The 26,369-nt window shown below is 45.2% G+C and overlaps 1 protein-coding gene across 7 annotated transcripts; it reads left to right on the top strand.

Moving 5' to 3' along the window:
• The first annotated feature begins 2,598 nt into the window (after positions 1–2,598).
• On the top strand, positions 2,599–25,736 carry ATN1 (atrophin 1). 7 transcript variants are annotated; one of them, XM_072129881.1, is made up of 10 exons: positions 2,599–2,911; positions 15,344–15,495; positions 15,788–15,925; positions 16,005–16,115; positions 16,654–18,371; positions 18,545–18,737; positions 18,975–19,788; positions 19,881–20,024; positions 20,638–20,818; positions 22,320–25,736. In XM_072129881.1, the coding sequence occupies exons 2-10, from the start codon at positions 15,469–15,471 to the stop codon at positions 22,381–22,383; spliced, it is 3,390 nt and encodes a 1,129-aa protein (XP_071985982.1). In that variant the 5' UTR covers positions 2,599–2,911; positions 15,344–15,468; the 3' UTR covers positions 22,384–25,736. The 7 variants fall into 7 exon arrangements, with proteins under 7 accessions (XP_071985982.1, XP_071985983.1, XP_071985978.1 ...); XM_072129882.1 differs by having other exon boundaries at positions 15,785–15,925; positions 22,418–25,736; XM_072129877.1 differs by having other exon boundaries at positions 15,785–15,925.
• The last annotated feature ends 633 nt before the right edge of the window (positions 25,737–26,369 follow it).

Genomic DNA, 26,369 nt, shown 5'->3' with positions numbered 1-26,369 from the left:
ACTGTGGCTCCTTCATGGCGCTGCTATACAGGGGGACAGTAGTACAGCTCTGTTAATCTGCGGTAATACCTTGCACAGTGGGTGCCTTGGGTGTTACGATGCGCAGTCGATGCATCCCCTTCATTCTGAAAATCTTTGGGGGGACCCAATGGTCAGACGCCCACCAGTGGGTGCAGTGCCTTTAGTTGCCTGTGGTGCAGATCTAGTGTAACTTTAGATCTCCATCCCTGCAGGTGGTTTACAAAGCGATGGACTGTCCTCAGGATATATGATAGACCCAAAAGTGGATTAAAATATAAGCGTTTTGGGCGATATACTGGGGCCTATGCCTTCTAGGGAGGCCCATGGCCATTTTAGGACCTTTGAAGGTCCTCCAAGGTCCTGAAACCGCAGATTATAGTACCATATGTAGGAAATGATTCCAGACTTGTAAGGGCTATAGTATTCAGCCCAGTGCCCATGGTGGTCTTAATCCTCCCCTGATCCTTACGCCAACCCGTTGTTTTGGTGGACTCCATGCACCATGGATGGAGCTGGAAGCAGGAGGCGTTATCCTTTGTGTAGCGTTGCGGCTAAGTTCCCAGTTTAAGGAGTTGAACCAAGTATGAAAGTTATCCTCTTTCTCCGATATAATTGGTGATGGTCCAACTCTGACTGCTGGACCTTCTCCGATCATGAGGACAGGACAGCTTTCTCACTTATGAGTGGAGCAGTAGGTTGAGCATAGATGCAGCATGGTGTTAATGAAAACGGGGCCCCCAAATACTCTGGATTGTTGGTCATCCTATACTTGTGGGGGTCCTGGCACCAGACCTCCACCGATCAGCCTATCCTGATGATCCAACTCCGACTGTTGCCCCTTACCGATCATGAGGACAGGACAGCAAGGTAAGCATAACGCGCCATTCAATGTTCTAGGAGAGTCAGAAATTGGTGAGCCCAGCGCTCGGCTATATGTCTAAGTGATGTGTTCACAAATTTTGTACACTCCCATTCTATTGAATGTAGTGGTAAAACGCTGGACCTGCCACCATCCTGTTATCATAGGGATCCAAGCCAGACCACCACCGATCACCTTGTCACACCCTATTCTGTGGGTAGGGGATAACTTGCAAACTTATGCTACACAAACGCGTATGGGGGAAGTATATACAGCCTACATATATACAGCGTATATACGTCCCCCATAGTCAGCAATTGGCGCATGGCGCCGTATGGGAGAGGTACGGTGGCGCACACATGCGGCATCGTACTGCTCAGTAGCACTGAAAAAAAATAGGACATGTCCAACCTTTCTCCCGTATACAGCGCCGTGCACCCTATTTTACTATGGAGAGGGGCGGGGGTGAGCCCCTTCCTCCTCTCCCCGGCGCCGACGCGTGCCCACCGTGCTACGTTACAGCGGGCTCACGTCTGTGTGAATGTAGCCTTAGTACAACCCGTTTATAAGTAGGAGGAGTAGAGATATTGGTACCCAGGTGCAACCACCGATACAATCGCCTATGCGTTTACGTTGAAACGCCTTCTATCAATATGTAGCACCCAGTATTTTGCATTGCGTACATGCAAAACACTGGGTGCTCATTACTGATCTCATGCGTTTCAATAGAAACGCATTTGCTATGCTATTGAACCCGTGTTACGTGTTTCTAAACGCAATGTTGATGCAACGTGTGAATGCTGCCAAAGGCTTGCAAGGGGTAATGAACAACAAATGTTTTGCCGGTAAAAAAAATGCTAAATATCGGGAGCCCCTGCCTAGTCACAAGCCTTTAGGTCTAAACGCTTCTGCGATTGGGAGGGGCTCGTAGCCGCCGTGCTTGAATTGCTTTTCCAAACGCAGTGTGTGAACATGGCCCCAATAAACCCCTCCTAGGTCCACATTTTGCATTCAGTCGGCACGTATATTCCTGCACAGATCATTGCAGCCTAAAAGTTAAATGAATGTTGCAATATATATATCTTTTTTAGCATTTGCTACGGAATTACAAAAAATGTTCTCGAATGCGAACCCATTTTGCAAAAATATCAGGCGGCAGCGAGAAGGAGGCCTTCCACGCGCCGCAGCGCAGCATGCACATACATCCAATGTAATACCTAGCACGCACACAGTTACTTTCTAGTCCTGCAGATAAACCCCCCCTTTTGTGTTAGAAATTACAGGAAGAGCAGGGGGAGAGTAACGTGAGGAGGGGGAGAGACAGCTAGAGGCAGAATGAAAACATTTCTCTGGCTGTGACCTCTCTCTCCTCCCTCCTCTACATATGGAGGAGACATGACACGTCTTTAGGGCACCCCAAAAAAACCCCAATCTTTGCAGGACCCCCACTAATCTATCCCCCTATCTCTGCGAGACCCCCCCTCCCCCCTTCCTCTAGCGCTGCTATTTTCTGAGACCTCAAGGAAGAGAGTAACAGAGAGAGAGGTGAGAGAGGGAGGGTTAGACAGACAGAGAGACGCAGAGAAAGAGAGGGAGGTAACAAGGCAGGGGGAGTCACCAGCAGGAGGGGGGAGGGAGCAGTTTAGGAGGGGGGGAGGAGGAGGTAAAAAATTTTTTTTCGTCTTTTGTGGGATTTTCACTGCACAACGGATTAAAAAAAAAAAAAAAAGCGAAAAAATCTCTCTCTCCTTTTTTTTTTCTTTTTTTTTTTTTATTCTTTCTGCCGTGTGGCTGGTTTCTCGCTCGCCCCTCTTTTTCATTTTATTTTTTTTCCCTTTTGGCCTCAGCCAGCATCGCAGGCACAGGAACCCTTCGGCACAATGATTCGTGGGGGCTCCCATGGCCCTGGATGATTGCGAATGGTCTGGAATGCTGCGAATTTAAAAGGCGAAAGAGAGAAATATAGAGGAGGAATCGCAGCTCCCCCAACCAACACCACCACCCCCCTGCGCCCCCCAATCCTTTTGTTAGGTGGGTGCCGCTGCGCTTGTTTCTGGATCCTTCCAAGAGGTTTTCTTGAGCGGAGATTGAGAGGAGGTGTAAAGAGATTTACACAGCGTACATACACATACGTGCAGCCGGGGAGGGGGACGCAGGCGACGCGTTTACATGAGACACATATTAAGCCATTGATCACGGCATCGAACGCACAGACATACGAAAATACAGACATACACACCCCCCTCCTGCGGGATCCCCTTCATGTACACACCCCCGGCACCAACATACACTACTGCGCAGTACACAGCTATCTGCCCTGGGCTCAACAGCTCGCAATCTACATCATGGAGAGAACGCAGGAGAGGCCTACCAGGGGGAGCAGGTATTGCTAGATATTTGGAATACTGCTGTACCCTTCTACTTGCAATTGAATGCATAATGTTTCGTTAACCCCGTCCTCCATGTTACTATATATATATATGTATGTGTGTGTGTGTAGACAGTAGATCCGGATCCGTGTGCGAGGGGCAGGACTGTGGATTATGTCATGAAATGTTTAATCGTCCATGTACGGCACGCGCACCTACCTGCTTATATGTGGATTGTCATAGGAATGACGGGAAGGGTTAATAGCTATCGCCTCTCGCGCTGCGCCTACACTGGGGTCAGATAAGGTTTGCCGTGTCGCGATGAAAGCCGTAAGTAAATGTCATGTCACGATATAATCTCAATAATAATAATAATAATAATATAAGTCCTTGAGTCGTCCTCTGTAAAAGATTTATCTGAGTTATATCAAAGCTGAGTTGATAGTCGATATGAGTAATACAAAGATTGATATCCAGCTTTCCTGCACTCCTGAACGGTGCATCTATCCCCCCCTCCCCGCGTCTGTATCTCAGGGTTAATGGGAAGGTTTGCCGTGCAGGGTTTTGGAAAAGCTGGGTAATGCCTATAAGGAGGACATATTGTTTGTCACCCAGCTTTCCCCCAAAAAATATTACTTGGAGTTGATATAATATTATCATATGACGTCTCTTTTTATACAAGATGCTTGCTAATCACTGGTGTAGCTGTCAGTACATTGCGCTCTGGGGTATACCGAGCACCCCAAATTATGATGTGTTTGATTTTCTCCTCTGTAGGGTCCCCAATGTATTGGCTCATTCCACTTATTCTGGTGTTGGTCTCTCTGTTTGTTAATATTGTGATGCTGTACATGGGGTGATACATTGTAGGATTTGGAGCTCCATCGATGCCGCCATATTTGTACACCCAAGGCTGCGTTCACGCGTTGTATTTTGTTTGCGTTAACGCATGCATTTTCGAAACCTATGTTGAGCGCAATGTAATTAGTTAAATCTCCTTATCTCGGAACCTGTGAACGCAGCCCAAGTTTATGTGCCATATATAAAGTGTCACCATAGTCAACTTTATGTCCACCATGATTATAAGTTGTATTCCAATAAGATTCAGGTATCCCATATCCAGTGTATCCCATTTGATATCCCACCAGGATCCCTTATCCCTCTGGAGCAGCAGGTATGTAGTCCAGTTCACTTCTTAGAGGTGATGTTGCCATATCTATGGTCTATGGTTTAGATGGAAACCATCAGCCAACAGGGTCCATATCCATGACTTGTACATTGGCGGAGGTCTCCCTCCCCGCTGAGAAGATTTGGGGTCTCTTATGCCTTGCAGCAAATTTTCCAATGCTGGAAATAGTTGAATACGACACCAGTTCCATAAAAATAAATGGAGGAGCAGCACGTATGTTCTTCTGCTGGTTAATTCAAAGAGGGGGATAAGGGACCCCTATTCTGTGATTGTGGGGGTTCCAGCAGTGGAATATGATTTAAGATCCATTGACTCGAGGGGATAACAGGATTTTAGAACACCAATGTTCTTGTGATGAATGGGATCACAGCAGCTTGTTTACTCCCAAACACATTTACGGGGTCCCTGTACGCCTGGTGTTCCCCATTATTTCCCTGTATTTACTCTTTAAACAGCCTAAGGGACCAAAAAATCCATCTAGGGTAGAACAGTGAAGGGAGAGGAAAGTGGAGTACGGGGAGATGCAGCTGCCTTCTCTCTGTGTCTGCATGCTGCGAGAGGGGAGAAAGAGCTAAAACTGTGCTCGGCCCCCGACTATAATGTATGGGTTTATAGTACTAGCCTGTTCATATGGCAAAGTGTCACCTTAGGGGCCTCCTAAGCCTCTTGTGCGCCGTTTAAACCACACCCTCAAGTTACGCCCCTTTTTTTCCCGACTATTTTTTCCCCTCCGGCTAACCTGGAAAATTAAGAGAAGAAGGATAGCAAGTGGAGATCAGGGAGAATTCTGGTCTTCATCCCACTCCTATCTGGTTACCTGTAAAAGCCGGTTTGGTGAATTGTGTCCCTACCCTCCAGCCCCCCATTCACAGTTGCATGGAAAGCATTACACAAAAGCCACCCCTGTATCTACAGCTGTGTTCACATTTGTTTTGGGGCATGACGCATACCTCCAATGATGACTTCCTAACTTCAGCTCTCTCTCCCCTCTCACAGCAATACAGAGACAAACTGCAGCTGCATCTCCCTCCTCCCTCTCTCATATTTCCTTTATCACTCTATTTTTTTGGATGAGCGATTAAGTTTCTGAACTTAGAGGAGGTGAAGATGTAAGACTTTCATTTTATGATGTATTACTTTTAGTTATTCCGACATAATACCGATTTATACAAATCTAAAATTATAATAATGTATGGCTTTAGGTTTTTCTCACAATGAACATGCCAGATCAATTCCCCATAATATGAATATCTTATATCTCCCAAAAACTGAATGACTGCAAAATTTGATTCAGATCAAATTTGGAAAAATTCCTTTTAGGACCATAAAAGTAACAATTATTACCGTAGTCATTAAAGGGAACCTGTCACCAGGAGACCCATTTTTAGCACTCCTCCAGTCCCCACAGAGCATAGTACATACACTGCCAAAGTGTTTTTGTATTAAAAATTGGTTTTACAGAAAAAAATATATATTATTGTGTACCTTTCATTAGCATCTGCTGTGTGACTAGGCAGTTGGGAGGGTCTGTAAAGGAGCAGTCCCCCCACCCTTGGGAAACAGCTTCTCCATGTGACCTTTTCAAATATATGAAAACACCCATCACTTGGCTTAGCGACGCCCCCTGCTCCTCTACAGCCAATCCCGAGTGTGGGGAGTTATTCATATATTTGAAAAGGTCACATGTTTCCCAAGGGTGGGGGGAACTGCTCCTTTCCAGCCCCTCCCAATTGGCAACTGCCTAGTCACACAGCAGATGCTAATGAAAGGTACAATATAACCTATCTTTTTTTTGTAAAACCAATTTTTTATACAAAAACACTGTACTATGCTCTGTGGGGACTGGGGGAGTGCTAAAAATGGGCCTCCTGGTGACAGGTTCCCTTTAAAGGGCCACTAAATATAAATTCAGCAGTTTATAAAGATCTAGTAGAGGATGGGTATTTTTTTTAATCATTTTATGTCTATAGGGCAGTATTATATATCACAAATTTATGTCCTCACTTTAAAGGGGTATAAAGGGAGTCCCAACTTACAGACAACCCCTAGTTACAGACGTACCATAGAAACTATCCTGTACGTAACTGGGGACTGTCTTTATTTGTCTAATTAGACATAGTAGTAGACAGTGTTATATAGGCCTTATATGAAGCTTTTATGTGTGATGGTGCTACATTGGTAGAGTTGTTTGGTCATTACATGGTACTATTAGGTATGCCCCATGCTGTATCCTTTGGAGAGTTGTTTTTTATGTGTCACTGGTGGTAGTCTAGCATTACATGTATGTACACAGGGTAAGAGAACCAGGAATGTTGCAAAGAATCAGTCGCTGAGATATCAAAAGGAGCAAAGTGTTACAGTAGTCATGCAGCAGGTGCACTCAGTATCCAGGGTGTGCAGACTCCAGGATATTGAGTGAGGATGCTGCAAAGTAAACAGGAGAGTAACATTGCAAGGGCCAGAGTACAGGCAATATGGATGCTGGGAAGTAACAGTGATGGGGTCCTGTACGGTTCTAAACATAGGAGTGCAGCAGAGTACTAGCAGTATGGATACCGAAAATGACAGTGGTGGGATGTTGTAATGTAATAACAGTAGGGGTGCTGCAGAGTACTAGCATTATACACAGTGGGGTGCTATGATGTAATAACAGGGCGGCTTCAGCACTTCTGCCTTGCAGCATTGGGGTCAGAATCCCACCCAGGTCAACATCTGTAAAGAGTTTGCATGTTCTCTCCGTGTTTGCGTGGGTTTCCTCCAGGTCCTCCGGTTTCCTCCCACACTACAAAACATACTGTTAGGTTGTTTAGATTGTGAGCCCCATGGGGACAGGGACCAATTTGACATGCTTGTGCAGTGCTGCGTAATCAGTGTGCGCTATATAAATAAAGAATTATTATTATTATTATAACAGTAGGGGTGCTGCAGAGTACTAGCATTATACACGGTGGGGTGCTGTAACGTAATGACAGTAGGGGTGCTGCGAAGTACTAGCATTATACACGATGGGGTGCTGTAACATAATAATAGCAGGGGTGCTGCATAGTACTAGCAATATACACGATGGGGTGCTGCAGAGTACTAGCATTATACATGGTGGGTTGCTGTAATGTAATAACAGTAGGGGAGCTGCAGAGTACTAGCATTATACACAGTGGGGTGCTGCAGAGTACTAGCATTATATACGGTGGGGTGCTGTAACATAACAACAGTAGGGGTGCTGCAGAGTACTAGCATTATACACGATGGGGTGCTGTAATGTGATAACAGTAGGGGTGCCGCAGAGTACTAGCATTATACACGGCGGGGTGCTGTAATGTAATAACAGTAGGGGTGCTGCAGAGTACTAGCATTATACACGGTGGGGTGCTGTAATGTAATAACAGTAGGGGTGCTGCAAAGTACTAGCATTATACACAGTGGGGTGCTGCAGAGTACTAGCATTATACAAGGTGGGGTGCTGTAATGTAATAACAGTAGGGGTGCTGCAGAGTACTAGCATTATACACGGTGGGATGCTGTAATGTAATGACAGTAGGGGTGCTGCAAAGTACTAGCATTATACACAGTGGGGTGCTGCAGAGTACTAGCATTATACATGGTGGGGTGCTGTAACATAATAATAGCAGGGGTGCTGCATAGTACTAGCATTATACCCGATGGGGTGCTGTAATGTAATAACAGTAGGGGTGCTGCAGAGTACCAGCATTATACAAGGTGGGGTGCTGTAACATAATAACAGTAGGGGTGCTGCACAGTACTAGCATTATACACAGTGGGGTGCTGTAATGTAATAACAGTAAGGTTGATGCAGAGTACTAGCATTATACATGGAGGGGTGCTGTAACATAATAACAGTAGGGGTGCTGCAGAGTACTAGCATTATACACGGTGGGGTGCTGTAACATAATAATAATAGGGGTGCTGCAGAGTACTAGCATTATACATGATGGGGTGCTGTAACATAATAATAGCAGGGGTGCTGCATTGTACTAGCACTATACACGATGGGGTGCTGCAGAGTACTAGCATTATACATGGTGGGGTGCTGTAACATAATAATAGCAGGGGTGCTGCATTGTACTAGCATTATACACGATGGGGTGCTGCAGAGTACTAGCATTACACACGGTGGGGTGCTGTAATGCAACAACAGTAGGGGTGCTGCAGAGTACTAGCATTATACACGGTGGGGTGCTGTAATGTAACAACAGTAGGGGTGCTGCAGAGTTCTAGCATTTTACACGGTGGGGTGCTGTAATGTAATAACAGTAGGGGTGCTGCAGAGTACTAGCATTATACACGGTGGAGTGCTGTAATTTAATAACAGTAGGGGTGTTGCAGAGTACTAGCATTACACACGATGTGGTGCTGTAACAAAATAACAGTAGGGGTGCTGCAGAGTACTAGTATTATACAAGGTGGGGTGCTGTAATGTAATAACAGTAGGGGTGCTGCAGAGTACTAGCATTATACACGGTGGGATGCTGTAATGTAATGACAGTAGGGGTGCTGCAAAGTACTAGCATTATACACAGTGGGGTGCTGCAGAGTACTAGCATTATACATGGTGGGGTGCTGTAACATAATAATAGCAGGGGTGCTGCATAGTACTAGCATTATACCCGATGGGGTGCTGTAATGTAATAACAGTAGGGGTGCTGCAGAGTACCAGCATTATACAAGGTGGGGTGCTGTAACATAATAACAGTAGGGGTGCTGCACAGTACTAGCATTATACACAGTGGGGTGCTGTAATGTAATAACAGTAGGGGTGATGCAGAGTACTAGCATTATACATGGAGGGGTGCTGTAACATAATAATAGCAGGGTTGCTGCATTGTACTAGCATTATACACGATGGGGTGCTGCAGAGTACTAGCATTACACACGGTGGGGTGCTGTAATGCAACAACAGTAGGGGTGCTGCAGAGTACTAGCATTATACACGGTGGGGTGCTGTAATGTAACAACAGTAGGGGTGCTGCAGAGTTCTAGCATTTTACACGGTGGGGTGCTGTAATGTAATAACAGTAGGGGTGCTGCAGAGTACTAGCATTATACACGGTGGAGTGCTGTAATTTAATAACAGTAGGGGTGTTGCAGAGTACTAGCATTACACACGATGGGGTGCTGTAACAAAATAACAGTAGGGGTGCTGCAGAGTACTAGCATTATACACGGTGGGGTGCTGTTATGTAATAACAGTAGGGGTGCTGCAGAGTACTAGCATTATACACGGTGGGGTGCTGTAATGTAATAACAGTAGGGGTGCGGCAGAGTACTAGCATTATACACGGTGAGGTGCTGTAATGTAATGACAGTAGGGGTGCTGCAGAGTACTAGCATTATACACGGTGGGGTGCTGTAATGTAATAACAGTAGGGGTGCTGCAGAGTTCTAGCATTATACACGGTGGGGTGCTGTAATGTAATAACAGTAGGGGTGCTGCAGAGTATTAGCATTATACATGGTGGGGTGCTGTAATGTAATAACAGTAGGGGTGCTGCAGAGTACTAGCATTATACACGGTGGGGTGCTGCAGAGTACTAGCATTATACACGGTGGGGTGCTGTAATGTAATAACAGTAGGGGTGCTGCAGAGTACTAGCATTATACACGGTGAGGTGCTGTAATGTAATGACAGTAGGGGTGCTGCAGAGTACTAGCATTATACACGGTGGAGTGCTGTAATGTAATAACAGTAGGGGTGCTGCAGAGTTCTAGCATTGTACATGGTGGGGTGCTGTAATGTAATAACAGTAGGGGTGCTGCAGAGTACTAGCATTATACACAGTGGGGTGCTGCAGAGTACTAGCATTATACATGGCGGGGTGCTGTAATGTGATAACAGTAGGGGTGCGGCAGAGTACTAGCATTATACATGGCGGGGTGCTGTAACATAATAACAGTAGGGGTGCTGCAGAGTACTAGCATTATACAAGGTGGGGTGATGTAATGTAATAACAGTAGGGGTGCTGCAGAGTACTAGCATTATACACAGTGGGGTGCTGTAACATAATAATAGTAGGGGTGCTGCAGAGTACTGGCATTATACATGGTGGGGTGCTGCAGAGTATTAGCATTATACATGGTGGGGTGCTGTAATGTAATAACAGTAGGGGTGCTGCAGAGTACTGGCATTATACATGGTGGGGTGCTGTAATGTAATAACAGTAGGGGTGCTGCAGAGTTCTAGCATTATACACGGTGGGGTGCTGTAATGTAATAACAGTAGGGGTGCTGCAGAGTTCTAGCATTATAAATGGTGGGGTGCTGTAATGTAATAACAGTAGGGGTGCTGCAGAGTACTAGCATTATACACAGTGGGGTGCTGCAGAGTACTAGCATTATACATGGCGGGGTGCTGTAATGTGATAACAGTAGGGGTGCTGCAGAGTACTAGCATTATATATGGCGGGGTGCTGTAACATAATAACAGTTGGGGTGCTGCAGAGTTCTAGCATTATACATGGTGGCGTGCTGTAACATAATAATAGCAGGGTTGCTGCATTGTAGTATCATTATACACGATGGGGTTCTGCAAAGTACTAGCATTATACATGGCGGGGTGCTGTAATGTAATAACAGTAGGGGTGCTGCAGAGTTCTAGCATTATACACGGTGGGGTGCTGTAATGTAATAACAGTAGGGGTGCTGCAGAGTATTAGCATTATACATGGTGGGGTGCTGTAATGTAATAACAGTAGGGGTGCTGCAGAGTACTAGCATTATACACGGTGGGGTGCTGCAGAGTACTAGCATTATACACTGTGGGGTGCTGTAAGGTAATAACAGTAGGGGTGCTGCAGAGTACTAGCATTATACACGGTGGAGTGCTGTAATGTAATAACAGTAGGGGTGCTGCAGAGTTCTAGCATTGTACATGGTGGGGTGCTGTAATGTAATAACAGTAGGGGTGCTGCAGAGTACTAGCATTATACACAGTGGGGTGCTGCAGAGCACTAGCATTATACATGGCGGGGTGCTGTAATGTGATAACAGTAGGGGTGCTGCAGAGTACTAGCATTATACGAGGTGGGGTGATGTAATGTAATAACAGTAGGGGTGCTGCAGAGTACTAGCATTATACACGGTGGGGTGCTGTAACATAATAATAGTAGGGGTGCTGCAGAGTACTGGCATTATACATGGTGGGGTGCTGCAGAGTATTAGCATTATACATGGTGGGGTGCTGTAATGTAATAACAGTAGGGGTGCTGCAGAGTACGGGCATTATACATGGTGGGGTGCTGTAATGTAATAACAGTAGGGGTGCTGCAGAGTTCTAGCATTATACATGGTGGGGTGCTGTAATGTGATAACAGTAGGGGTGCTGCAGAGTACTAGCATTATACACAGTGGGGTGCTGCAGAGTACTAGCATTATACATGGCGGGGTGCTGTAATGTGACAACAGTAGGGGTGCTGCAGAGTACTAGCATTATATATGGCGGGGTGCTGTAACATAATAACAGTTGGGGTGCTGCAGAGTTCTAGCATTATACATGGTGGCGTGCTGTAACATAATAATAGCAGGGTTGCTGCATTGTAGTATCATTATACACGATGGGGTGCTGCAGAGTACTAGCATTATACATGGCGGGGTGCTGTAATGTGATAACAGTAGGGGTGATGCAGAGTACTAGCATTATACATGGTGGGGTGCTGTAACATAATAACAGTTGGGGTGCTGCAGAGTTCTAGCATTATACAAGGTGGGGTGATGTAATGTAATAACAGTAGGGGTGCTGCAGAGTACTGGCATTATACATGGTGGCGTGCTGTAACATAATAATAGCAGGAGTGCTGCATTGTAGTATCATTATACACAATGGGGTGCTGCAAAGTACTAGCATTATAGACGGTGGGGTGCTGCAGAGTACTAGCATTATACATGGTGGGGTGCTGTAACATAATAATAGCAGGGGCGTGCATTGTACTAGCATTATACATGATGGGGTGCTGCAAAGTACTAGCATTATAGACAGTGGGGTGCTGTTATGTAATAACAGTAGGGGTGCTGCAAAGTACTAGCATTATAGACGGTGGGGTGCTGTTATGTAATAACAGTAGGGATGCTGCAGAGTACTAGCATTATACATAGTGGGGTGCTGTTATGTAATAACAGTAGGGGTGCTGCAGAGTACTAGCATTATACACAGTGGGGTGCTGTTATGTAATAACAGTAGGGGTGCTACAGAGTACTAGCATTATACACAGTGGGGTGCTGTTATTTAATAACAGTAGGGGTGCTGCAGAGTACTAGCATCATACACAGTGGGGTGCTGTAACATAATAATATTACCACTGTAATACAGACCATACCATAGCACCATATGGCGGCATGCAGTGCAATGAGCAGGACTATTCGCACACAGCACTGGGGCTCAGCTATATACTATTTCTTTATATACTCCTGTCACTGTGTAAGACGTATCGTGGATAGGTGGTAATAGATACTGCACCCACAGCTCCTCCTGCCCTCTCCACAGGCTGCATAGAACAAGGATCATAGGTTTGTACCTGCAGACGACTCTCTTGTTGCAATGCTCTGCAGATAGGCTCCACCCCCTGGTCACATGACCACCAGCACAGCTCTTCTTCCAGGGTGAGGACTGTGGAGGTTGTGAGTATGATCCTAAGCTTCTACTAAGAGGGGTTCACTTACTTATAGGAAATCCCGTAGCAGATGGATACTACGTATAATAAGGACCTCGCAGATTATAATTCACACTCCATGTATGAGTCTGTGCTGTAGATTTTCCTGTGCATCTCTCCCTGTCCTGAGCGGATTTCCTCCATTGACTTTTATGGGATAAAATACTAAATAAATTGTCGAAAGGCGTGGATGTGGCATCAGGTTATGTTCACACATGGCAGATTGGTTGTTGCTCTGTGCCATATTTTTTTCAGATGGTTAGAAATAAACAATTTCTGCTTATTTTGGTTCATGCGTCCACTACGGCGCGTATTTAGCGGTGCGCCTTGCCTATGTGACATCACCGCCTCTATATACAGAGGCCAGCAGTGAACGGATACAACACTCTAGGAAACCCCCTTAAAGCCGCGTTCACACTCTTGTGTTTTGAAATAGAATTTAAGTGCAGTGGAGAGGTGGTAAACCATGCGGCTTCCCCATCGCAAGGGGGTTAAACGCATCTGTGATCGGGAAGGGCTCCTCACTGTGCTTCAATCGCGTTTCGAAATTCAATTTGACTGCCAGAGTGGGAACGTGATTTTATATTAAATTGTTTGGGCCATAAAGCTCCACAACTGTAGAAATGGGGTGGAACAGGTGCAATATGTTATGTAGACATGCCTTGCGCCAAACAGCATACCTCCCAGCTCTTGGGCTAGACAAAGAGGGACAAAGGCCCCTCCCCTTTTTCAGAAACAGCGCCTTTTGACCTACCCCTAAACATAGTATAATATTGACCTAATGGCCCCCACATAATATAATGCCCCCTGTGGCCAAGACCCCCCCCCCCCTTCCTTGCTGACCCATATGCCCCCTAATACATCTCAGCAACATATAATGGCCTCCTGTCCTCCTCTATCTCTCCTCATATAGTGGCCTGCTATTCTCCTCCATCTCCCCTCATATTGTGGCCACCTCCATCTTCCCTCATATTGTGGCCTTCTGTCCTCCTCCATCTCCCTTCATATAAAGGCCTCCTGTCCTCCTCCATCTCCCCTCATATAGTGGCCTCCTGTCCTCCATCTCCCCTCATATAGTGGCCTCCTGGCCTCCTCCATCTCCCCTCATATAGTGGCCTCCTGTCCTCCATCTCCCCTCATATAGTGGCCTCCTGGCCTCCTCCATATCCCCTCATATAGTGGCCTCCTCCATCTCCCCTCATATAGTGGCCTCTTGGCCTCCTCCATATCCCCTCATATAGTGGCCTCCTGTCCTCCATGTCCCCTCATATAGTGGTCTTCTGTCCTCCTCCATCTCCCCTCATATGTTGGCCTTCTATGCTCCTCCATCTCCCCTAATATAGTGGCCTCCTCCATATCCCCTCATATAGTGTCCTCCTGTCCTCCTCCATCTCCCCTCATATTGTGGCCTCCTGTCCTCCTCCATCTCCCCTCATATAGTGGCCTCCTATCCTCCCCTATCTTCCCTCATATTGTGGCCTCCTGTCCTCCTTCATCTCCCCCCATATAGTGGCCTCCTCCATCTCCCCTCATATACTGGCCTCCTGTTTTCCATCTCGCCCTCATTGTGTCCTTTTGTCCTCCCCCATTTCCATTTATATAGTGGCCTCTGTCCTCCTCCATTTCCCCTCAAATAGTCACCTCATCTCCATCCCCTCTCATATTGTGGCCTCCTGTCCTCCACCATCTCCCCACAAATAGTGGCCTCCTGTCCTCCCCTGTCCCTGGGTATTAAAAAAAATACTTTGCTACTCACCTTTGCCTCGTTGCCCTGCAAAGTATAGAAGAGACATGTTGAGGCAGCAGCAGCTGATCCTGGCCCTGCAGCTCTGGTGAGTAGGGACAGGGACCAGTAGGAGAGACCACCCATGGGATTGAGGAGCAGCTTGGACATTCACCCAACCACCCGGGGCGGCGGGACAGCACCCAAAAAAAAACGGGAGTGTCCCGACGAATCTGGGACAGTTGGGAGCTATGAAACAGTAGTAAACCTGGGTGAATTTCAGTATTTAGGAGGAATAGTTATATAGGTGTTATACAGTCATAAATATGGAGTGCGTTTTAATCCCTGACCTCATATTTTCTGAAAAATTACCAGATTGCTGCCGGATCCAATTCCAGAGCTCTTCTGTAGCAGCATGTACCTCAGTGGCCTAGTAAATTTACTATAACTTACATTAATAAGAGTGGAGTTATAGATTATTATTAATTATGTTTATGATGTATATTCTCTTTGTTTCCCCAGGTAGGTCTCCCCTTACTGGATATATTTGGCCCTTATCCTTTCCCCTCCCCGCTCCTGGCTCTTTCAGGGGGGCAGTTCATGTTTTCTGTTAACTGCAAGGAGATGGGGCCTGTGCACCCTACAATATGAAAACCCGACAGAACAAAGACTCGGTGAGTACTGGGTAATCCAGGTGCTGACCCACGTTTCGTTCCTGAAATAATTGTGCTACTAGGGACTCTTGTACCTTTCCTATCTCCTTTGTGGTGGATTCTTTCCCGCTTATCGCCGCTCCCCTCCTCACATCATAGACCTGGCTTGGCCCCTGCTGCCTATACGCTTCCTCATCTCCAAAAATTCTCTGTTGCTTAGAGACGGTTTTCAGTCTATTACATAACTTTCCATAGGTATTTTTTTTTTCCTACTCAATATGACGCGTCTTTTCTTTTCTGTGTCTTTAAGAAGATGTCGATGAGGAGTGGAAGGAAAAAGGAGAGCGTGGGTCCACGGGAGGAGCGTAGAGCGAGGGGCAGAGCATCTCCTGGGGCCATCAGTACATCCAGTAGTGACAGCAAGAGTGAAAAGGGCAGGCCAAGTGCGAAGGTAATGGTATAAAACATAGGATGTACCTGGGAACCCTAAGGTCCACCTTATTTACAAAAATTCTTGTCTCCTCCTGAAGAAGGGTCGCATGGATGACTCTGTCCCTAAGAACAGTAAACGGGAAAGAGTAAAAGACTCCTCTGAGAGTGAGAGCGACGCGGGGAAAAGTCAGAAGAAAGCTAAAATGGAGGTGAGACACTTGTCATTTCAGAGAGTTCTACATCTCCCTACATTCATCTTCATACATGTCTAATACTAGGTAATATGGAGGCAGGAAGTTCTCCCTATCAGTATTTTACAGTGTTTCTTCATTTCTCAAGAAAATCTGATTACCATCTCGGCCTGCACTATTCATTAGATTTTTCTAAAAGCAATTTTCAGTCCTTCAAGACCTTTCCATATGACCCATTAGGGTAAAAGATTATCGAGAGAGGCGTTCCCTTACCCTAATTGTGGAAAAACAACACAAAGTGGACAATGACTAGTTGATTTGGGCAACTTTGGGGTCTCTAAATACTACTCTCTTAGTGTGCAGGAGGTTTATAGACACAGATCTTCGTATATTTCTGTAACATAATCTGTATGAAGTCTTAGACTCTGACAAGACATTGTGCTACTCAAACGAAGTGGTTGAAACTTTCTGGATTTAAAGGTATTTATGAAATTAATATCAAATCCCTAATAGAGGAACCTAATATTCATGTCTGTTCACCTGTATTCATCCACAGTCTCCTGAAGTTCCCCGTCCGCCTCCTGATGAAGAAAGCTTAGATGGGCAAAGTGGTAATGAAGATGGAGGGAGCGACCCTCGTGATATTGACCAGGATAACCGCAGTACTTCTCCGAGCTTGCACAGTGGAGACAGTGAGAGTGACGCGTCTTCAGTCCCTTCCCCAAAATCATTTCCTTCTCTGTATAGGGGTCCTGGTTCTCCCCCACCTCCTGCTTCACCAGTTCCTGAAAATCCTGTGTTGCCTCCACCACCACCTCAGACTTCTCAGCCACCTGTACCAAGCGAGCCTCCAACTGCTAGACCATACCCAGCTCCCCATCTCCCACAATTATATCCCAGTAGTGGTGCGATGATAAAAGCTGGACCTCCACAGACCCCTCAAGTCAAGCCTCCACCCACCACTCCTATAGCAGGGTTGGGTTCTCCAAGGCCGTTGGCTTCTCCTACAGCTCCTCCTCCTTCTTTACCCGCAAGTTCTTCATCCACAACATCATATCCCCATGTTTCCCACAACTTGCCTCCACCACCGGCTTTGCGTCCTCTCAATGCATCTCCTGGACTGCCATCCCAGGTCGGAGAAAAAACTGGACCACCTCTTCCTTCTGCTTCCTGTACACTTCGATATCCTCCTTACCCAGGACAATACCCACCTGGTTACCCTCATCAGTTCCCTACACAAGGGAAATATGGTCAGCCTCAGCCAGGTCCACATCCATCTTGGAGTCAAGGTGGACTTGGTTATGGGCGAAATGAAGGAGCCCCACGGTATCCCCAGCCCCCTCCTCAAAATGGACAAGTTAGTGGAGGGCAGAACCTTGGAGGTGGGTTTGGTGCTCCTCACCACAGTAGCACACGTGCTCAATCCCCTCATAATAATCACCCCCCTCACCCAATGCCTACACCAGGCACCATTCAATCTCCAGCATCCCAAAGTAGCATGCTTCACCCTCATGGGGGAGCAACAGGTGCACAGGGTCAGTCTCCAAATCATAATACAAATAATTCTCACCACCCTCATATTCTACCAAACAGAGGAAGATCTCCCACTCCACAAAGTAGCCAACCACAAGGGGTTGCTCCACAATCCAGCCATCACCCCCCTCATGTTCTGCCTAGTGGCATTTTATCTCCAAGTTCCCACCATCAAAACAACACTCAGCATACGGCTCCTGGGTCAGGAAGTGGCGGTGGACAGTCACCTGCACCCCAAAATACATCCCATCTCTCATCACAGCCTCCAGCTACAGGTGGGAATTTGGGTTACTCTTCCCAGGTCGAGTCCCAGAACCCTCAGTCAACACATAATCTCTATCAACCCCAATCAACTTCTTCAGTTTGCCATTATCCTCCTAACAATCAACCTTATGCCAACTACCCACCATTCCAAGGTTACAAAGGAGCTCCTCCAGCATCAGCACCACCTTATAAAAGTGGACCTCCACCACCTTATAAGAGCGGGACATTTCCAGTTTCCACTCCGCCACCAGTTCCAACCCAGACGTTCAAAGACACTTCGCCTACCACTCCTTCTACTGCTCCCCCAGCAGCTCCTCCACCGGCACCTCCACCGCCAGCTACAGCTCCTGTGCAGATCAAACAGGAACCAATCGAGGAGTGTGAAGCAGAGGGCGAAAGTCCTGTTCCTCCTGCCAGCAGCCCCTCGCCTCCCCCCAAGATTGTGGACACCCCAAGTCATGCTAGCCAATCTGCAAGGTAAATCAAAATCATGTTAATATCAGTATGAAAGCACATGCCTTTAAAAGGGCACCAACACAACCAAAATCTCTCACCAAGTATTATATGGTCAACTCATTGGTGCCCACAGCTGATCAAGTCATGTTCAAGCTTCTTTGTTTTTTTTCCTTTCCTGTTTCATGCATCAATAGATTCAACAAACACCTGGATCGAGGCTACAACTCGTGTTGTCGGACCGATCTGTATTTTGTGCCCTTGGAGGGGTCCAAGCTTTCAAAGAAAAGATCGGAGCAAATTGAAAGAGCACGACGAGAGAGTGAGCAGAGGGCTAGAGAAGAACGTGACCGAGAACGTGAACGGGAGCGAGAACTGGAAAGGAATGTGGTAAGATCACATTAATCACCTGAGAGGTGTTGTTGTTCATTCCCAAGTCATTTTCGGGTATATGCCGAATATGTTATCGTCAACTTCACTATGTAAGGAAGCCCACATAGCCACGGCTGCAAAATGATCCAATCACCTAAATTTGTCGAAATGCATGCCCTCCATAATCATGAATAGAATATAGAATAGAATAATCTAGAATTTTTTTTCTTAATTTCTTTCTATGTTTTATTGCAGCAAAAATTGGAGTCTCGATCTCATGACTGCCCTCAGCTGTGTTCTCAGCCCCCTCCTCACCATCCCTCTTTGGCACTGCCTTCTCCTTCTTCAGCCCCGTCTCGTCCTCCTCACTTTGAACCCCCGGGAGCTGTAGCTGCTGTCCCTCCTTATTTGGGACCTGACACACCTGCTCTCCGCACCTTAAGTGAATATGCTCGCCCTCATGTACTTTCACCAGCTGGAAGAGCACCTCAACCCGGTCACCCGCCGCACCACCCATTTTATTTACCTATCGGAGACCCACTTCTTGCCTACAATTTACCTGCTGTGTTTGCCAGTGACCCTTCTCGGGCAGAAAGGGAACTGCGTGAAAGGTTAAAACCTGGATATGAAGTAAAACCAGGAGAGCTAGACCCTCTACACCCATCTACTCTCCCTATGCCTCCACCACCACCACATCACCCCCCACCTCCACAGCCACCACCCTCTTCTGCTGGTGTCCCACCACAAATGGGATTGCACCCTGCTTTTCCTTACCACCATGGGCAGCACTCTCACCAACATGCTCTAGAGAGGGAAAGACTAGCACTAGGGGCCACAGGGGCAGGACCCGGGGCTGGACCAGGAGCAGCTGGAGCCGCAGGAGCTGCCCGAGGGGAGTTATCCTATGCTGAGCGACTGGCTGCAGAACGACAGCACGCAGAAAGAGTGGCTGCTCTAAGTGGTGACCCCTTGACTAGACTCCAACTGTTGAACGTTACTCCACATCATCACCAGCATTCCCACATCCATTCACACCTACACTTACACCAGCAGGACGCCATACACGCAGGTGAGTTCTAGAGTCGTAGCCTCGAATTCCGATAACGAAAGTATGGTGCCTTCCAGCATTTGAAAAAAAAATCCTATTTTTTTTTATTTTAGCTTCCGCTGCAGTGCACCCTTTAATGGATCCACTCACATCAGGGTCCCATCTTACACGGATCCCGTACCCTGCAGCTGCCCTCCCAAATCCATTAATTCCTCACCCCCTGCATGATAGTGATGTCCTCCGACAACAGATATTTGGTAAGTGCTACAGCAGTCATTTCAGTTTCACAAATGTGACAGTGTGTAAGAGAAGCAATAACTTTAAGGCCCCTTTCACAGAACCGTATATGGTGACCATATGCTAGCCGTAGGAATGGCAGTTAGCATACAGCCCCATACAAATGCATTGTGCATAGCACGATACGGTGAGCACACAAATGTATCACTGTACTGTGCTATTCAAGCAAAAAAGATATACCGCGCCTCTTTCTTTTGCCAAATGTACGACCTGGCTGCACAGCTTCCGTTGGAGAGGGGAAGGGTGAGGAGCGCTCACCCCTCCTCCTCACCAGCCGAAAGTATGCTACACCTAGGTCCGAGTGTAGCACATATGTGTGGGAAAGGGGCATTAGAGTGGATTTTAACCCATTTATTTATTTGTATATCTTCTCAAACTAATCTGCTTTTCTGATACAGAGCACCAAATCCTGTGCATAAACTTAGATTAAGAGCAGAAAACACTGGCTTCCTGCAGCCACCTCTAGAGGGAGCTGTATTAGTCCAGTTCTGTCCCATTATGTGTCAGTGTGAGAAAGACAAGATTGATCATTTTCTGGATTCTTTCACTTGTGTCATATTTTTACCCCTACAGCCTCTCCTTATCGAGACCTCCCTTCCTCACTTTCCGCCCCTCTCTCGGCTGCCCACCAGTTACAGGCCATGCATGCTCAGTCTGCAGAATTACAGCGCCTGGCCCTGGAGCAGCAGCACTGGTTGCAGACCCATCATCCTCTACAGGGAGTTCCGCTTCCTGGACAAGAAGATTATTACAGGTAAGTCGTTTTCATCTAAGATTATAAATCCTGCCATTCCATATTCCGAAAAGCTAAAAAAAATAAAGTAAAAAAAAATAATCCACTTTGTAGTGATAGGGGTTGTTGACATTTTTTTAACAAAAATCTGATTAATACGGCAATAAAAGGAGCAGAAATGACGTCTGTCTAAGCAGATATGTTGCTGAGAACATGTTGTTTTGAAAGTACATGTTACTGTGTATCCATGGCAAAAAGTCTTTAGCAGAGGATTAAAAGCACCCTAACTGCAGCCTTCTTGTGCTTTATTAATCAGATTTTTTCTAACAAAAATGTGCTATGAAACTAGGAAATTCCACTCTGCATCAACTTCATTATGATATGAATTATCCATTTTTTTTACTAAAATCTGATTAATATGGCAATGGAAGATGCAGGTAGGACCTGTGTAAGCAGGGTTGCCACTTCAGAAGACAAATTTTACCAGCTACAACAAAGGTCAACACTCAAAAATACCATCCACAAAGAGACAGGTAAAACAGTTAAATATGTTGTTTTATGGCAACAAGAAAGGAAAATAGAAAATAACAGGTGATGATGATTGCCTGGGTGAAATCCTCTGTAGAATACCTGAAAGCAGGCAGTACTCCATTAGATATGGTGAAACAAAGTGGCTTTATTCACCCATGCAGCTACGTTTCGGCTGATCCATACAACCTTTATGAAGCTTGATAAAGGTTGTATGGATCAGCCGAAACGTTGCTGGCAGTACTCCTGCTTTCTGCTATATGGCAACAAGGCAATCTCCAATAATGAGCGGAGAATTAAATGCAGTCTGTTGCAGTTTTGTTTTGCTTTATTAATCAGATTCTTATAAAAACTACTATTAAGGGCGCATTCACACTGCCATTGCCCGCCATACCGTAGCCAGGGAGAGGAAGAGGGCTGCTCACCCCCGCCCCTCTCCATAGAGGAATATGGCACCGCATGCTATGGTGCACGTGTGCTGCACCGTACCGCTCCCGTGTGCCCATTGCCGTCTATAGGGGACGTATACCGGCCGTATATACGTCGGTGTGAATATAGCCTAAATTGCAAAAAAGCTAAAATAATCCAATAATACAATTGAATTATTAGATTATTATTAGATACTTAGAAAAATTCTTTTTTACTAAAATCTGATTAATATGGCAATAAAGGGTGCAAAAAAGGCCTGTGTTAGGGTTGCTTGAAGGGTTGTCGTCTCTCCAACGCAAATATGCCAGCCGCCACAGACTCAAACCAGAGGGACACTTTATCTGATTTATCAGTTTTTGCACACAAAAAAATACTGATCTTTAATAGGATTGTAAAATATATATATATATCTCTATTGTAATAACTGTAAAAAGTGTTCCCAGTGGCAACATGTGGACATGTTGCCTTGTCAATACTAAACTTTTACTGTGTATCAATGGCAACAAGTCTATCTCAGGAAATGGGCGTGTTTGTGCCTTATTAATCAGATTTTTCTAAAATTTAGGTGGAGAAACTCTTTAACAATCCAGTTGACTAAAAAGGACCAGATGCCAATAACCAGACCTTAGTGACTCTTTTAAGATTTGTACAATCCTTTTACAGTCACTTGAAGAAGGAAACCGATAAAACCCTGTAATGAAGTCGCGAGGTTCGGAGGTCATCTCGCTGGTCACATGCATCTAACTGGACAAGACAAGGATCACATCACGGCTCCAGAAATGAGAATCTGCTGCCCAAGATGGGGGAAATATTTATCGTGACCAAAAATTTCATAAAACTCCCTAAGGATGGACATTGGTAGCAAGAAAAAAACATTCTTTGAGAAAGAATCGGAGATTGTATGAATATACACCTGGATACAGAATCTGTGGCAAGAGACTTACTGTATCCCGGACTGTGATATAGCGGAGCAAGAAACTATGTGGAAAAATTTTCCCCAATTAACCTAAGAGAGCAATTCTACAGATATAGAGACACCCTACTACAGTTAGATAGCCCTTCACTCAAACACTGCACCTTGAAACCCAAAATATGGAAATCCTCACGTAGAAAGAGATGCCCTGAAACATCCTGTGAGAGTCCGTGACCCACACGCGGGAAGTACACTGTGAGAACTCCTACAGACTAAGACAGTGACAGCCCCATAACAGACAGAAGCACTTGATGGAGGCCAATGCCTTCTGTGAAAAGAGACACTTCCTATAAGAAAGAGACATCATAGGATAGTATCAGCAAGACTCCTTATAAACACTCCCCCACTTCCCAGCAGAGAGACATCCTGCAATAGAGAGACCACACAATTCTAGAAAGAGACTGCTCGCTCCATTAATGTGACATCTAATGGACATGATTTTTTTTTGTATGTAACGTGTCACTAATAGTTTGTCTGGGTGTGACTGAGCTCAGCCCCCCCTGGATGTGTCTGTATGTACGTTATAATTGGACATTGATGCCCTGAGAGGCACGTACATAAATGGCGGCCTATGTCATCTGACCCATCAAATGCGGGGAAAGTCATATATAACATACAGGGGAAGAAGTCATGGGGGAGAGTAATGTCTTGCCCATAACAAGTGTGAGATCTGGGCTCTAATTAGTTGCTATAGGTAACAAAGACTGCTTTGATAAACAAGGCCCACAATACTAGGAGGGCAGCCATTTTGTGACCTAACAACAAAACATTGGTGTCCGTACTTCACACCTCAGTAAAGTTATTGGTACATTAAGGGAAGGCATTACAGTAATTTGTGTGCCCTAATTAAAGACACAGATATCAGAAAAATAACCCATCTATAAAATCCCTAATATGTTCACTGAGGAAATATTTGTATCTGACTGACTGCTATGAATGAACACAACCCTATGACAAAATGGCTGCCTTCAAAGTATACAGGTGAATTGTAAAATGGCACCTTCAACCATCCAAGGACAGTTTACAAAATGGCTGCTCTTCTACAGCAAATATATTTTGACCATAGATGGGCAACTATTGCCTCCTCGTGACCAGCGTCGCCGTGATGTCACTTGAAACGCACTTTGACATGATTTCAGATGATGATGATGTCATCGCTTACTAAAAAACCCAAAAAGATTCAAAAACAGGACTACTTTCTAGTCAGCATATTCGGAGATGCATCACATGAAAACGCCATCTATGTACTTCAGTGCCTCACTCAGTCTGTATATATCCGTGTATGGATGTACATATATATAGGTGCGTGAGGCTCTAGTTCACCTTGTATATACCTGTACGTGAAAGAGGATGCATGTTCTTGTCGCTGTATATATGTGAGCGTAAGTACGCAATGCAAGTGTTGTATACCTGTATATAGCAGTAAGCACGTCATTTTTTTTCCCGATCACCTATGTCTGAGTGTGTACTTGTATCTCTCTATGTATATACCAGTGATGATTGCGTTTTCCATATCTGTATATACATATATTTGAACCCTGCGTATAGAGTATATCTGTGCATACGCACACTCCATGGTGTATGCCAGGACAAGCGGTATGTGTGCGTGCGTAGATGTGGCGTGTGGAGGTATGCAATCAGTCTGTCTCAGATCCCTATTGGACGTGTCTGTCACAATTCAGGAGATTTTAGACAAAATAATTCCTAAAAAAAAATTAGTATTGAGCACTTAGGAATTTGGGGGAAGGCATGTTATGTTTTAGTAGGTGTCAGTAAAAACACAAGACAGTTATAGCTTAACCTATGTGCTAATTTGCATTCTCTTCCCAGAAAGCATTGCCAGCGCCGCCTAGATCTCCTCAAGGAGAACCAGTATTATACTTATTATAGTAAATTCCACAGTATTTTAGTGTGGTATATTTATTTTTTAATGTATTTATTTTACTTTTTAAAAAAAAAATTTTTTGCCAACCTACATTTATTTTATATGTATATATACTGCAGAAGGACCACGCAGCAGACTTTAACCCAAGTCTAAAGGGTGATCTTTTTTGAGTACTTTTTTGACTTTGGGGTCTGTAGAGCGGAGGGAGTCCTATGTTTAGCACTTTTTAGCTTTTTTTTCTATACCTAAGCCAATTGTGACTTTAGTTTAGAATTGTCTAAATCTTCATCTGAATTTTAGGAGGTTGGGTGACGTCTATCACCTATGTGATAGTGTCTATGACACTTGGCTGTATTATTTATAATTTTGCTTGTAATTAGGGCTGGGTTTTACCTATCCAAGGATCTCATAGGCCCAGGTTAGGGCACCAAAAAAGATCAACTCAGATTAGAAATTTAAATATCCATTAAAGATGGGACCCTAGGCACTGCAACTTAAAACTGCTAGGGACCCGTCAATATGTGACTGTACATCACTTTAAGCTTTTTCAAAAAATTGTCCAATCAAGGAGTCTTTCATTTTTGGTCCCTGAGGGAAAATTTGAATGTATCATAATTTTTCACAGATTTGACCCAAAATTCACCCATATTTTTTTGGCCTAAGCTTTGATTTTTCCGGTCCAGCAATTCTGTATGTATTTGAGATCTAGGACATATATGGGATGTGTGTATGCGTGTATTGTCCATCACCTCCAGCTATGGGCGACAAGTCTTTCCTATATTTCAGCCTTCTCTACTCCTCATTTTATAAATGACGTACGTAAGTAGAGAGCGTGACTGACAGAGCTGTATTTATATATGAGAAATCTGCGTGTACCTGTATATATATATGTGTGTGAGCCTGTGCGTGTACATATGTGTGCGAGAAAGATGGGGGAGAGTGAGAGCCTATGAACATATAACTGTATAATTATATATGGATATTACACTCCTTCATCCACCCAAGCCCCACCCCTTTTGTACTCTCCGCCTCCTCTTGCGCCTTTGCACGATGACTTTGCGCGGCCACCTGTGTAACGTGCGGAGGGGGGGGATGGAATAAAGTGAAAAGGCACTTACACTATATATGTCATCTATGTGGAGAGTTTTTTGTGTGTATTTTGTGACAACTGTTTGAATTATGGGTTTATGCTTTAATCTTCTAGGATTTACGGTAAGATGTTCCAGACTTCCAAGTAAGTGTGACCGTGCACTGGTTCTGGAATATACTTGGAAAACCAAAGCATGGAGCAACCAGTTCTACTACTTAGATTCAGCTCTCAGAGAAAACTATAAAATACTATGAAGTTCATGATCAAACATTTGGCTCCAAACTAAGCCCCCCCTGTAACATTTAGTACCTACAACATTAAGTGAACTCACATAGTGTGATATAAAGTGATATAAAGTCAAACCCCAATGCATATTTAAAGGGATCCTACCACCACGATTCTACTTATAAAGGTAGAATGGGTGGTAGGTGGATGAATGGGACGTGAGGATAGCCCTTTTTAGAGCAAATCCTCACATCCCGCTATCTTTTAAAAATCTTTATTGCCCTAATATGTAAACAGGGGGGAGCGGGTTAGGTAGGTCGTAGAAATATTTTCTATGTTGAAATGTTGCAAAGAACTCTTGAAGTCTTCACAGATGTCTCCCACATAGAATACCCCCATATAATAATGGAAGCATACCCCTACCCAAAGCAGGAGTTGGTGC

The sequence above is a fragment of the Engystomops pustulosus genome, chromosome 11, assembly GCF_040894005.1.
Source record: "Engystomops pustulosus chromosome 11, aEngPut4.maternal, whole genome shotgun sequence".
NCBI classification, from domain to species: Eukaryota; Metazoa; Chordata; class Amphibia; order Anura; family Leptodactylidae; genus Engystomops; species Engystomops pustulosus.
This window is presented reverse-complemented; position numbering and strand designations above follow the sequence as displayed.

Bases quoted from the DNA above. Each gene is read 5' to 3' on its own strand.
- ATN1 (XM_072129877.1), top strand. From the start codon at position 15,469: ATGAAAACCCGACAGAACAAAGACTCG. The intron at 15,926-16,004 runs GTAATGGTATAA...CTCCTCCTGAAG, and splicing joins AGGGCAGGCCAAGTGCGAAG to AAGGGTCGCATGGATGACTC. The intron at 18,372-18,544 runs GTAAATCAAAAT...ATGCATCAATAG, and splicing joins CATGCTAGCCAATCTGCAAG to ATTCAACAAACACCTGGATC.